This window comes from Choloepus didactylus, chromosome 11 (assembly GCF_015220235.1).
Source record: "Choloepus didactylus isolate mChoDid1 chromosome 11, mChoDid1.pri, whole genome shotgun sequence".
Classification (NCBI taxonomy): Eukaryota; Metazoa; Chordata; class Mammalia; order Pilosa; family Megalonychidae; genus Choloepus; species Choloepus didactylus.
Genome location: NC_051317.1, coordinates 80,287,401 through 80,302,439, shown reverse-complemented (window position 1 = coordinate 80,302,439; position 15,039 = coordinate 80,287,401). Strand labels below are relative to the sequence as shown.

At 37.6% G+C, this 15,039-nt stretch overlaps 2 protein-coding genes across 6 annotated transcripts in view; one reads left to right on the top strand and one right to left on the bottom strand.

The window, feature by feature from the left end:
• The window catches only part of PLPP1 (phospholipid phosphatase 1), a 164,882-nt gene extending 161,561 nt beyond the window's left edge, over positions 1 to 3,321 (top strand). For both annotated transcript variants that reach the window (XM_037798852.1, XM_037798853.1), the window contains exons 5-6: positions 2,141 to 2,317; positions 2,847 to 3,321. In XM_037798852.1, the coding sequence (XP_037654780.1) occupies positions 2,141 to 2,317; positions 2,847 to 2,978 (309 nt within the window). In that variant the 3' untranslated portion in view covers positions 2,979 to 3,321. The remainder of the gene's footprint in view (positions 1 to 2,140; positions 2,318 to 2,846) is intronic.
• Positions 823 to 15,039, bottom strand: part of MTREX (Mtr4 exosome RNA helicase) — a 144,657-nt gene continuing 130,440 nt past the window's right edge. For 3 of the 4 annotated variants that reach the window (XM_037798848.1, XM_037798849.1, XM_037798851.1), the window contains 2 exons: positions 4,870 to 4,974; positions 823 to 3,495 (listed from right to left, as the gene is read on the bottom strand). In XM_037798848.1, the coding sequence (XP_037654776.1) occupies positions 3,443 to 3,495; positions 4,870 to 4,974 (158 nt within the window). In that variant the 3' untranslated portion in view covers positions 823 to 3,442. Of the gene's footprint in view, positions 3,496 to 4,869; positions 4,975 to 14,585; positions 14,725 to 15,039 lie in introns of those variants that run through there. The other variant, XM_037798850.1, reaches the window with a different exon arrangement.

Sequence of the window (15,039 nt, the reverse complement as noted above, 5' to 3'; positions counted from 1 at the left end):
TTTTTTCTGTGTCCAGTTTCCTCATCTTATAAGGACTTCAGCCCTACTGGATTAAGACCCATCTCCATGCAGTTAGCCACACCTTAGTAAGAATAACAATTTGAGAAGTCCCATTTACAATGGGTTTACGCCTATAGGGATGGGATTAGGCTTAAGAACTTGTTTTTTTTTCCTGGTGTATGTAATTTAGTCTACAACAGTGTCCCATGTTTGCTTATGAAAAGGCAGCTAAACAAGAATGGGAACAAATGTCAATAATTTGACAGTAATATCCAGAACTTGGCTTTGGCTGCAGTCAAGGAACTTTTCCCCATATAATTAATAAAAAGCTTCCAATTAAGCTAGGACTAATGAGGCAACTCCATGGTTGTGTTGTCTAACTGGATGTTAAGGGACGTCTTTGACTTTAGTTACCAAATGCCAAACTTAGCTCTGGGAAGCTTTGGGAAGATAGTTCTAGTTGAAGCAATCTTTCCAACTCCAAAATTTTGAATCAAGTCTACTACTACTGTCTTTAATACCCTGAACAAAAAGGGGGGGGGGGAGGCAGTGTGGGGGATTCCTTAGCACTTAAAGCTAGCTGATGAGTCAGACTTAGTTCAATAACTGGTGTGCTCTTTTAGTACTAAGTACTTGATAAAATTAGACAACTTCTGGACCCTTGCCAACTGCTGAGAGCTGAATACCCATAGCAGTGCCCCAATGAACTGGGAATAGATATTCTGTATCTATTTTAAATAGGTAGTGTCAATGGGCAGAGTCATATAAATTTCTGAGGACTGTATTTAAATAAGTAAATGAGCAATGAATCACTCAACAAAATTTTAAAAGTGTGTTAAAAATTCTTATTGGATAGATCAGGTTTTTTTTTTTTTTTTAGTGAGCAGATTTCGCTGAAGAATTCATAGGGCAAGTATCCAGATTCTTTCTATATCAGAATTCACAGGAAAAGTATCCAGATTCTTTCTGCATCAGAATCTTTAGGAATGAAACAGAGTACCCATCGATAGATGAATGAATAAACAAAATGTGGTATATACATAGAGTATTATTCAGCCATAAAAAGAATAAAGTTCTGATGCACGCTACAACATGGATGAACCTCGAAAACATTATGCTAAGTGAAATATGCAATACACAAAAAGATAAATATTGTATTATTCCACTTATATGAAATATCTAGAATAAACAATTATAGAGATAGAAATTAGAGTTTACCATGGGCTAATGGAGAGGGGTAAGTGGGGAGATACTGCTTAAGTTAATTTGTTTGAAGTCATGAAAAGTCTTGGCAATGGATGGTAGCACAACCTTGTAAATGTAATTAAGGCCACTGAATCGTACAGTTAAAAATGGTTAAAAAGGCAAGTTTTATGTTATATATGTTAATACAGTTTAAAATAAATTCAAAAATCTTTAGGGTTGCATCTCAAGACAAAGGCAGGTTTCAAAGGAAAAAGAAAGTTCTTAGGCCTGATTACTGTATAGAAAAGTCACAGAACTTAAAGGGTACAGGTAGTACTGAGAGAATACTCTTTTGCTGGATCATGACTAAATTTCAACCTATATTACCTATTTAGGCAGATTATTATATATATCATATAGATGATTATTGAGTCTCAGCTGACCTGTTAAGTAATTGGAAGCTGGGGGAATTCTCAATTAATCTGTTTGGTGAATTAAACTCAGTCCCTAGAGAGGCTAGACAGCAAACACTGTAGGCTGTCCAGGCCAGGGGCAACCAGTGCTCAAGATGCAGGCAGTTTACCCAAACACGAACTACTGGGGCAATAGGTTTGTTTTGTTTTGTTTTTGTGCTTAAACAGATTAACTTTTAGGCATTAATGAGGACAAGAATGTTGCCTAACGTCCTATTATATATAATCATTTTAGATGAGGTTTCGTTGATACTTAATATTAAAGTTGTGTCAGGACAAATCAAAATGGTGATAAGCACTCATCTAAAATGCTAACAATCCTGAGCATACCTATTTTCCCCTTTTGCATTGTAACTCCACTCTACATAGATACAAGTTTACATAAAGCAAGATAATAGACAAGATCAGACAATAAACTAAGTTACTGTTTTCAGTTGGTACATTAAAGAAACTACTTTTTTTATTATTATCTTTTCTATTAGCTTTATCTTCAAGCCAGGATGAAAGGAGACTGGGCAAGACTCTTACGTCCCACACTGCAATTTGGTCTTGTTGCTATCTCCATTTATGTGGGCCTTTCTCGAATTTCTGATTACAAACACCATTGGAGTGATGTGTTGACTGGACTTATTCAAGGAGCTCTGGTTGCAATATTAGTTGTAAGTATACAGGACAGCAGCCTGCATCTAAATACTGATAAACATTTGGATAAAATAGAAAAATTTCCCAGTGAGAAAACTATGCATTGAGTATGTGGCTCAGTAATTGCTAGTGGGTAAGAATGACAATATTATTAAAAGTCATTTTAGGATATACAGCAGGTAAAAACTAAGTTACTCTTTGCAAAAGTTATAAAAATCCTCTGTGTATTTTTATTGTAACAGGTTCTGGCTAAAAATACATTAGCAGTTTTCTTTTTGGTATGAAATGGAAAAACGTATTTACATGGAGAATTATTAATTTTAGTAAGTGTTGGAAGATGAAGCTATTTGCCTAAGACATAATGATGCAATTTAGAAGAATCTCCTTCACCAAAAATTCCTATTAGTCACTTATTTTATATTCTCTTAATCTGTACACTCCAATCTCTGTACTACTTTTATTTTTGCAAAATGCTTACAACTTTGTATGATTTTTAAAATTATGTAAAATACTTTGCCTCATTCTAAGTTATCCTGTTTTATATAGGCAGTGTATGTATCAGATTTCTTCAAGGAGAAAGATTCTCCTTTTAAAGAAAGAAAAGAGGAGGACTCTCATACAACTCTGCATGAAACACCAACAACGGGGAATCACTATCGGAGCAATCACCAACCTTGAAGGGTGGCAGGGTTCCCAGGTGAAGCTGGTCTGCTTTCTAAAGGAAAATGACTGCACTGGAAAGCAAGAAGATGCATCTTTCTTCCTGGTGTACAGGCCTTTAAGGGACTGCTGCTGCTATACATACTCTTGTATGCCCACTTTACCTGTGTGTATATAGTTACATTTAACACAATTGTTATCTAATAGCTCTAAGTTCATTAAAAAACTTCAAGCCTTTCACTAAACCAATGCCCCACCTGTACATTTTTTATTAAAAAAAAATGTAATGCTTATGTACAAACATGTATGTAATATGCTCATCAGAATGATGCTTGATTTAAATATAATACAAATGAAAATGTTTGAGGATTAATGTCTTGAGATGGGAGAACCAAATCAATACTTTTATATAAGCATCTGTATTCAACCGCAAACAACAGGTGGTGAACAATTTAAAATCACACATTTCTTTAGCTGATTCTTTATAAGTAGAGACTTGCAGCAAACACAATATCTCTCTTGATTTTGGTGATTCCTAAGAGAAAAAAAAAAATGTGGTTTAAATTTTCAGTACCACAAAGAACATAACCCCACTCCAAAAGGTTTTTAAATAATTAAATTGGTGGAAAATAAAAAAAACTTTGCTGGTGTGAAAGACACCTACAGAAGTTCACAACCACCTCTCAAAGAGACGGAAAACTTAGAAACCAGACTCCTTAAGACTCTTGACCCTAAAGCACTGTGTGTGTGTGTGTGTATGTGTATGTGTATGTATGTATCTATTAATAAATAATTATCTGGCTAGGGAAAGGCTGTCAAAAGCAGTTAGTTGATCCAAAAGCATGGATTTTCAACCTACATCAGAAAACAATATACTTTTGGTTACCATGTGAAATTCTTTATGGACTAAGAACAAATATGAAAAGTTTTCAATTTTCATACCTAGACTTAAAGCCCTGAGTGATTAAATAGACCTACCTTTGTCAACAATGTGGAAACATAAGCCAGCTTTGGCAAACCTCTTCTCCCTTAGGACACTAAGAAGTTAGCAGAAATCACTAGGATTGGTTGCTTAGACCCTGTAGCTGCTAGCCGTTGACGTTTTAACTCTTGCCTGAGATTCAAATAGAAAGGCCAAACCTATCCATAAGCAAATTGCCTCCTGTCCCCCATTCCAAAAAAAAAAATTGCTACCACTTTGGTTCTAGCCTCTTCTCAACATGGTCTCTGTGGTCTACAATCTGCCTATAATTCAACAGCAAGAATTATCCTTGTAAAACCCAACTCGGAGCACACCACTCCTGTGCTCAAGTTCTTAATCATTTCAGAATAAGAAGCCTGGGGGTACAGGCTGTACAGTCATTTCCTTTCTCTCCGCCCCCTATCCTACTCTAGCTCACTCTGCTGTTCCAGCCATGTAGGCCTCTTGCTGTTTCTGCAAATATATAAAGCATATTCACCACCTTAGGGCCTTAAAGTGTCACCTGAGTGGGGATCCCCACATCATCTCATCCATCCCCCCACTTCCCTATTCTCTTTACCAGCTTTGTATTTTTTCTGTAATACCTATCACCATCTGGTGTATTTTAATTGTTGACTTGTTTATTCTCCATCTCCCCTTCACTAAAATATAAGAAGCTTCATGAAGGGAAGGATTATCTGTTTTGTTTACTGCTGTATCCCCTAGTGCTTCAAACAATGACTGACACATAGTACACACACAATAAATATTTGTAAATGAATTACAGGTAAAATCTCAAACACTTAAATTCTACATAAATGTGACTAGATGCTTCTCCAAGGCAACCCAGCGAGGAGCATCTGAAAATATCCTCTTAGATTGTTGTTAAGGGCTTGGGTCTCAAAAAATTTGCCTGAATTAGAGAAAGCTTATGGTTTGGATACTGACCTTCTGCAAATTTATTCTCCAGCTCTGTGTTTCCAATGGCTTTTGCTGCTTGACACATCTGCCGAAGCAATTCTTCCAGGCGCCTCATACAACGAATTATGCTGCCTGGACAGAAAAGGAAACAAACCACTTGTAAAACAGAAATAATTCAGGAACAGTAGAATTTTGTTAAAAGAGTCAAGGCAAGAGAACATGGGATGATTAACTAAAGGTACTTTGAAGGACTTACCATGCAGTAAATCGAGCCAGAAGTTGACTGGCTACCTGCTAGGTGCGAGGCACTGAGAAGGCTACAAAGATGAAAGATGTCCTCTCTACCTTTGACTAATGGGTAGAGAAACACATGGATTTATTATATTGTATTGACAACTGCTATTACAGAGATAGGTAAGCAAAATGCCCTAGAAGGAAAGTAGACAGCATCACTGGGTGAAGGCTGGCAAAGATGAGAAATAATCTGGGTCTCTGGGAATGAGAAAGTCTGACAGGCACTGACAAGGGAAGGCTACTAAGACAAGGCGGGGAAGCCTGACAAATTGCAGCTGCAGAAGGACCCTGAGTGTAGCCTACTGAGGTGTCATCTGAAGAAGAGAATGCAAAAGATTTGTAAGCAAGGGAGTAACAGGGTCAGACTTGTGATTTTAAATTATATCCATTCATTCTTAATCTTAGACTCTTTCATCAGTGCTTTCTTTATATAGCATGTCCTCAAGGAAGCCCAGGAGAGGAAACAAGCCTTTTCCCATGGGACTTGACTCCCTGAGACAAGTGTTTGTATCAAAGCTGAAGCTGTGAACATAGTTTCACTTCTGTCCAACTTGTGCAATGAAGTGCTTGGGATCCTTTCTCTAAGTGCTACCAGCCTAATTTTAAAATTCTTGGGACTTCATTTTTATGGTCTGAAATATATACTTAGGAATAAAGAAAGATCTCTCTTAAAATACAGCTGTAGGAACAACACACAGTTTAGGTCTTCAATGACATCCTGCAACACTGAAATGATTCAACATTTATCAAGTTCTTGTAACACACTGATTAATGCTGAGAGTACCTTTTTTGTTGTTCCTTTTTAATGCTCTCTACATTATATTCTAATGTGTCCAAGGAGGAAAAACAGCTGAGAGGTTTAACTCATAAAGCAGAATGGAATTTGATTGTGGACAAAAGCAAAAGTGCAAGCTCTTTATCTAACTGATTAGCACAATTGAGCAAGGAGCACCCACACATATGCAAAGTTCCATTTCTCTCAAGGGGGTGACCCCAGGAGCCCAAGGAAATATCGCTCAAGGGCTGGACTGATGAGGACAACATGCCTGGTTTATGAACACACCTATGGGCCAGAGCAATGAGGCCACATTAGTTGTTTCAGACGTTCATTCTAGGTATGCAAGGATGGTTCAACAGAAGAAAATCAATCAATGTAATACAACACATTAACAAATCAAAAGGGAAAAATCCTATGATCATCTCAATTCATGCTGAAAAAGCATTTGACAAAATTCACCATCCTTTTCTAATAAAAACACTTCAAAAGGGAGGAATCAAAGGAAACTTCCTCAATATGATAAAGGGTACTTATGGAAAACTTACAGCCAGCATCATACTTGATGATGAGATACAGAAAGCTTTCCCCTTAAGACTGGGAACGAGACAAGGATGCTCACTGTCATCACTATTGTTCAACATTGTGCTAGAATTTCTAGCTAGAGCAATTAGGCAAGAAAAAGAAATAAATGGCATCCAAATTGGAAAGGAAGAAGCAAAACTTTCATTATTTGCTGATGACATGATCCTATATTTGGAAAATCCTGCAAAATCTATGACAAATCTACTTGAGCTAATAAATTCAACAAAGTGGCAGGATACAAGATTAATGCACAAAAATCAGTTATGTTTCTATACACTAGTAATGACCTGAGGACGCAATTAAGAAAGCAATTACATTCATGATAGCAAGTAAAAGAATCAAGTTTCTAGGAATATACCTAACCAAGGATATAAAGGACCTCTACACAGAAAACTACAAAACTTTGCTAAGAGAAATCAAAGAAGACCTAAAGGAGGGACAATATTCAGTGCTCATGGAAAGGAAAGCTAAATGTCATTAAGATGTCAATTCTACCCACATTGATCTACAGATTCAATGCAACATCAATGAATATTCCAACAACCCTACTTTGCAGAACTGGAAAAGTTAGATACAAAATTTATTTGGAAGGGAAAGGGCCCTGAAGAACGAAGTGGGAGGATTTACATTTCCAGACTCATTATAAAGCCAAAGTGTTTAAAACAGCATGTTATTGGCACAAACACAGACATACTGATCAATGGTATTTTGACAAGGCTCCCAAACCCACTGAACTGGGATAGAATAGTCTCTCCAATAAATGTGGCTGGGAGAACCAGAAATCCATATTCAAAAGAATTAAAGAGGACTCTTACCTCACACCTTATATAAAAATTAACTCAAAGTGGATCAAAGACCTCAATATAAAAGATAGTACCATAAAACTCTTAGAAGAAAATACAGGGAGATATCTTCAAGACCTAGTATTAGGAGGTAGCTTCCTAGACCTTACACCCAAAGCACAAACAATGAAAGAAAAAATAGATAAATGGGCTATCCTTAAAACCAAATGCTTCTGTGCCTTAAAGACTTTGCCAAAAGAAGTAGCCCAGTCAATGGGAGAAACCATGTATCTGATAAGGGTTTGATAATCCAGTAAAAATAAAGAAATCCTACAACTCAATGACAGTAGTACAAACAGCCCAATTATAAAATGGGCAAAAGATATGAAGAGACAGTTTTCCATACAGGAAATACAAATGGCTAAAAAACCCATGAAAATATGTTCATCTTCATTAGCTATTAGGGAAATGCAAATCAAAACCACAGTAAGATATCATCTCACTACCTAGAAGAATGGCTGCCATTAAACAAACAGGAAACTATAATGTTTGAAAGGATGTGGAGAAACTGTAACACTTATTCACTGCTGGTGGGAATGTATAATGGTGCAGCCACTGTGGTAGAGAGTTTGGCAGTTTCTTAGACATAACTATCGAGTTGCCCTATGACCCAGCAATTCCACTACTCAGTATATACCCAGAAGATCTGAAAGCAGTGACATGAACAGACATTTGCACACCGATGTTCATAGCAGCAATATTCACAATTGTCAAAAGATGGAAACAATCCATATGTCCATCAACAGACAAGTAAACAAAATGTGATATACACATACAATGGAATATTATGCAGTAGTAAGAAGGAATGAGTAGGCAGTAAGGAGCATGTGACAACATGGATGAACCTTAAGGACAGTGCTGAGTGAAATAAGCCAGACACAAAAGGATAGATATGTATGATTTCACCAATATGAATCCCCTAGAAAAGGTAAACTCAGAGTCTTAAAATGTAGACTACAGGGGACCTAGAGATAGAAGCTAGAGAAGGGGGAGCAGTTACCTAATAGGTACAGACTTACAGACTTATTAACAAGGTTGAACTTAAATCTATGGGAAGCGATAGAAGGGATGATAGTTCATTAGTGGTAATATAAGGAATAGTGCCAAACTGAAGATGAATATGATAGAAAGGAGTTGTTTAAAGTCATGTATCTCACTGATTAGCACTACAAATATAAAGTTCTTGGATGAACTACTTCAATGGATGACATTTGTACAAAGAGTTAATAATAGAGCAGTATGGGGGAAAATTACCTATTGCATGCTATGGAACAAATTTAACAGGAATACCTTACTAGTACCACACCAATACTGGAAATAAATAAAGGAGGGGGGGTATTCCTGTTTGCTAATGCTGCCTTTTTGCAAAACACCAGGAATGGATCGGCTTTTATAAAGGGGGTTTATTTGGTTACAAAGTTACAGTCTCAAGGCCATAAAGTGTCCAAGGTAACACATCAGCAATCGGGTACCTTCACCGGAGGATGGCCAACATGTCTGGAAAACCTCTATTAGCTAGGAAGGCACGTGGCTGGCGTCTGCTCCAAAGTTCTGGGTTCAAAATGGCTTTCTCCCAGGATGTTCCTCTCTAGGCTGCAGTTCCTCAAAAATGTCACTCTTAGTTTGCACTTGGTGTATATGTCCTCTCTTAGCTTCTCTGGAGCAAGAGTCTGCTTCCAACAGCCATCTTCAAAATGTCTCTCATCTGCAGCTCCTGTGCTTTCTTCAAAGTGTCCCTCTTGGCTGTAGCAGCTTGCTCCTTCTGTCTGATCTTATACAGTGCTCCAGTAATTTAATTCAGACCCACCCTGAATGGGCGGGCCAACACCTCCATGGAAATTATCCAATCAGAGTCATCACCCATAGGTGGGTGGGGCACATCTCCATGGAAACACTCAAAGAATTACAATCTAATTAACACTGATAGGTCTGCCCACACAAGATTACATCAAAGATAATGACGTTTCGGGGGACACAACACATTCAAACCGGCACACAGGCTCTCCAAGAACATCCCCCTACCCCACAATATCAATACCCCTTTTCAACATGAAGATGTTACAATGGTCAGTGTCCAAATATCCCTGAATATTGAGAAAATGATCAAATTAAGGGAGAAGATGTAACAAAGAAGATAGGATTTTGCAAATGATTTGACTGCTGAAACATTATATGGATATTTCTTTTTAGTCTCTGGTGTATTAGAACAGCTAGAAGGAAACAACTGAAATTGTGGAACTGTAACCCATACTATACTTTGAAATTTGCTCGATAACTACCTGTTAAACCGTATGTGCCAGTTTGAATGTATTGTGTCCCCCAACTGCCATTATCTTTATGGTCTTGTGGGACAGACGTTTTGGTGCTGGTTAGATTTGCTTGCAATGTGCCCCACCCAGCTGTGGGTGGTGACTCTGGTGGGATACTCCCATGGAGGTGTGGCCCCACCCATTCAGGGTGGGCCTTGATCAGTGGAGCCATATAAAACATGCTGACTCAAAGAGACAGAAGGGAGTGCAGCTGTGAGTGACGTTTTGAAGAAGAGCAAGCTTGCTAGAGAGGAATGTCCTGGGAGAAAGCCATTTTGAAACCAGAACTTTGGAGCAGACACCAGCCACGTGCCTTCCCAGTTAACAGAGGTTTTCCGGATGCCATTGGCCATCCTCCAGTGAAGGTACCCGATTACTGATGTGTTACTTTGGATACTTTATGGCCTTAAGACTGTAACTGTATAGCCAAATAAACCCCCTTTTTATAAAAGCCAATCCATCTCTGGTGTTTTGCATTCCACAGCATTAGCAAACTAGAACACCGTACTTTGAAAATTATCACTTTTCTGCAAAAATGTTATATTTCACAATGAAAAAAAATATTTAAAATATATATATATATATTTATATATATACACACACACACACAGTGAAGGGATTGGGGGAGGGATACAGTTGTTCCCTCAGATATTTTAGTGAAGATGTAGCTCAAACCCTGTTCTGTAGTAATTATCATTAGCCTCAACATTAATGCTTTTCATAATTTATATACACGGAAGCATTTGTAAAAACATAAATCCCATCTAAAGCTCTGTTATTAACTAAATGTGTTGCAGAGACAAATGGCAAAGATTTGTTTAAAACAGAAGCAGGATTAAGTCAACTCTTTGAATTTGACATCCATTAAAAGGAAAATAAAGATTGTTAATATATATAGGAAAAAAAAAGAAAAAACAATACTCCCTCCCCTGCCCCCATCTATTCACATATTAAAATAAGTTGGAAGGCTTTCTTGTATTATAGAAGAGTAATGTAACTGATGTTTATAATGACATTTAGGTATCAAGGAAAGGTGAAAATAGGCTGAATCTGTTTTAAGAAAGAACAGTAATGTCCAACATTTTCTGAGCACTTATTTTGTGGCAGGACTGTACTTTCTGTTTTATGTGAATGTTCTTGTTTGATCATCACAATTCCATGAGATAGGTACTGTTGTTATCTCTATTTTACAAAGAGGGAAAAAGAGAAGCCCTGAAAGGTTACATACATAACTTGTCTAAGCTTAGGGTCAGGAGTAAATAATAAAGGAATGAATGAGTCACAATTTGTACATTTCTAGAGCCCCAGCACTTAAGGATATTATATTATATGGCCTCATATAGGAATAATTTATCTGTTTCCCAAATTTTCTATAATAAATGTGTAATACTTTTTAAGTTTTCAATTACAATTAAAAAACAATTAAGAAAAAATTACTAATATTTTAAATTGGCTTTAGCCTTAATCTAAACTCTTCACTTCTACAGATATCTTCATTGCCAGATAACACCCAAGAATTTACTTTAATGGGTTTCAAGAAGCAGGAAGCAGTAAAAAAAGACAAGATCTTAAGTCAAAGGGTATGTTTTCTGAATTTGGCAATTAAGCAGTCATATGTGACTTTGGGAAAAGTGATTTCAGTGAACAGTCAGGGCTTTGGATTACTGTGGATCAAGAAGGAAATGGGAGGTAGGGGACGACGGTCCACTCTCAACTACTCCTTCTAAAAGCCTAGTTGTAAAAGGAAGGAAGAAGGGATTGAGGGTGATGACGACCAAAGCACAGTAACTGTTAATAAAAACTGAGAGTAGAAGCTAACATTTATTGAACGCCATGTGCCAAGCACTATCCTAACAGCTCTACATGCATTATCTTATCTCATAATATAAGGCAGGTCCTATTATTACCTTCCCCATTATATAGCCAAAGAAACAGAGGCACAAAATTACACATCTAATGAGTGGGTAGGATGTGAACCCAGATTTGCTGGAGAAGGTATAGGATGAGAAAATTAAAGCATATTTATGTGCTAAAGAGTGAAGAAGCAGAAAGGACATGATTCAAGATTGAGGAGGTTTGCAAAAAGTGTGGAGGAAACTCCTCTGGGATTCACAGCAACAGGGAAGAAAGGTGCTTCCTCCAACAGAGGAAAGGGTAAGGTGAAAGACATATATGCATGCAAGGTTGTAAGTAAGAAGACAGGCCTACTGTCTTCTCCCTTCCCTCTGAAGCTGGAGTGATCAGCCAGAAGAATGGGGTGGAGTTGAGGTGGATGCTTGAGAATAGCAAAGATCTAGAACCACCCCTAAGAGTAGTCGTCCTGCCTGGAAGCTAACAGCACAGCCTCTAGAGATGGACAGATCTTGGGTTGCATTTCAACTGTGCCAATTATTACCTGAGGAACTGTACTCACTAAGTGGTACTAACAAGTTGTGAGAAAGACTAAATGAGGTAATATGTACAAAGTGCCCAGCACACAGCTGGTGCTTAATAATGACAACTACTACTACTATTATTATTACTAGGAAGGTTTAATATAATTCTGAAGTTAGAGACTATGTTCGTTGGTAACATCATTTCAAAAGATTTAATTTTTCTCTAGCAGAACTCTGTTAGGAAAGCCTAGATTGATCAAATGTTGGTGATGCATAAGGCAGATGGAAAAAGAATCCCAGCTATTTGAGGGTCTGGAAAGGAAAGTTCACTTTAAGCAGAGTGGCTGTGTCCTCTCCCCAACAGGCCTCCAAAAGAAGGAGGAAGTAGCTATTTGATATTCATCTAGAATTTACTTCCTGTTATTGAGGCAACTCACTCTGACCCCAATAAACTATTTATTTCAAGATTTTGAAAATTACGAGCACAGATGAAATAAATATGCTTCCTGCTTCTTTTACCAGTAACCTTTAACAAGAAAACAGTGACTTCACAGAAGCTATGGTTTCTGAGTAGGAGAGGATTCCCTTTAATCATCTTCAACATTCTTACTGCCATTTTACAGATGAGACACAGAAGAAGTGGTTAGTACTTTTCAAGTTCATGCTGACAGGTTTCGAGCTAGGATTAGAAACCAGGTATCCTGACACCCCACTCCCGCCTGAAATGATGGAGACAACTGTCTGTATCAGCTGCCCTGTAGAGCAATGGCTTCCCTTTCAACCTTGGGGCTAACAGTTCATGGAAGAAGAATCTTAGACCTTTACAGGCTAGTGCCTCGTAAAAGGTGAAGATTCTATTCTTTTGCTGTGGATGTGGCTGAGGAAATTAACTATAGAATGAGAAGACAGTTCATTACTTGGCCTAAAGTAGAAAAAACTTAAAATTTAAAAGCATCTCACCAGGGGTGAAATAGGAAAAAAATCACATACACCTTGAGACACACCTTGAGACCACAATATGGGAAAGGATGGGGCTGAAAGCAAAACCCATGAGGCACACACACAACCAAGCAGCTTCACAAATATGGGTAATAAGAGTGTTAGTCTATTCCCTGGGGAACAGGAGGCAGCCAAGGCAGTCACTAGTCCTTATGAGCTACCATGCTATTATGGAATCAGAAGACACTTCTTTCTACTGGTAAATTTATGGCTTGCTAAATAATGGACAGCATTTTTATCTTGTCCCCTGGGTGGGACCAGGTTTCAATTTCTACTCACCCGTTTTGCTGGGTGCCCTTGTGCAGGCACAAGCAACATGAGAGTGGCAGTCCTAAAGGCAGCTGAGAAGTCTATGCACCTTCCCATCCTAAGCAGAACAGGGCTCTAACTGCTCATAAACCTTCCGATATCATTAATTCAAATGCCAACAGGAAGCTCTGGTGCATGTGTTTCAGCACTAATTTAAGCAAATGGTTCTGAGTGCTCCAGGTGTAATATTTTTGTATTGGGATAATAACTTGTGGTCCTTCAATTATGCCTTTAAGGTAATGTTTTATAAATTTCAGTCATTAGCGCTATCACCCAGATTTTTGTTATAACCCTTTTTACTTATATGAAAATCACTCACTTTTTAATAAATTGGCTAGAGTTATAAAAATAACTGCTATAAAATACCTACCTCATGGGGTTATTGTGAGAAATGAATGAAATAATGTATGTACAATACCTAACAAGTGTTAACAACACAATACAAAGTTTGATAAATACTGGTGATATTTGTTACTTCCATTCTCAGCTCCTAGGTAATATAGGATCATGATACGGTTACAAAAACATTGATGTATCTAGAAAGGGTGAGGGTTGGGATGAAGTAATTAATAGCATATTACCTGGGCAACCAGGTATTAAATGTTTACTTATGCAAATAGTTCTATTTGAAGGGAATTAAATTAGGTATGGCTCAAAAGGTAAATATACAGTGCTTAAAAAAAGGAACAGAGCAGATTTTCACCAGGATTTCGGAGTGAAATGAAATCCTTTATCAAGTCTTCTATGCAGGATATCAAAGAGCCAGTTACTGCTCTCAGAAACTTTGTTTAGACTGATTTCAAATGTGTACCAGGAAACCCAGACAACCTGATATGGTTCCAATATTTCTACCAATTGAGTAATTCATGTTAATAATCAGAATCTGCCAAAGTTATCAAAGGCCAATCCATATGAAGTAAATTACTAAGACAAAGTATAAACTAAAGCAAGTGAATATACATTCGAAAGAGAGAACTGACATGTTACATTTTGTAAACACTTCAACCTAATTTCGGAAAATGTAGTTCTGATACAGTCTCAGATGACAAGAGAACAATTAAAAAAATGAGGCCAGTAGGGACAGGGTTGCACATACAATGGCTGGCAGTTGTTGCCTACAGAGTCCTGTCAACAAATAACTGTGTGTGTGCACAAACACTAACTGCTCACAGCCTGCCTGCAGCATACAGGCCACGCCCCACAGGGATTAACAAAGACTCCTGTTTAGCAGTGAATTATTTAGCATCTTTCCTACTACTGCTGAGGATGCTGCAGTCCAAGGGCTCTCATTACTCCAGCTTTGGAAGCCATTCTTCCTCATGAATCAGGACCAGGTAGACCAAGTGCCAGACAAAAGCTTAGTAGCCATAGCCCACATCCAGGCTTTCTGAAAGCTGGCCAGAAACAGAAAGAAACACAGTAACCTACTGGTATATTAAAACTCTTCCCTTCTGGTCTTAACAGAGTAGAAAGAGAAACTAAATTCTTGCTAGTAACTGCCTGTTGTTGTTGTTGTTGTTGTTGTTGTAGTAATGGTGGTAAAATACACATAACATAAATTGTACCATTTTAACCATTTAAAAATGTACAATTCAGTGTGACTGAGCTTTTTTGTATTCAGATTACATCACCATTGTGGAAGAACTCATATTGAGGTATAATTCACACAGCAAAACATTTATTCCTTTAAAGTGTATGACTTAGTGACT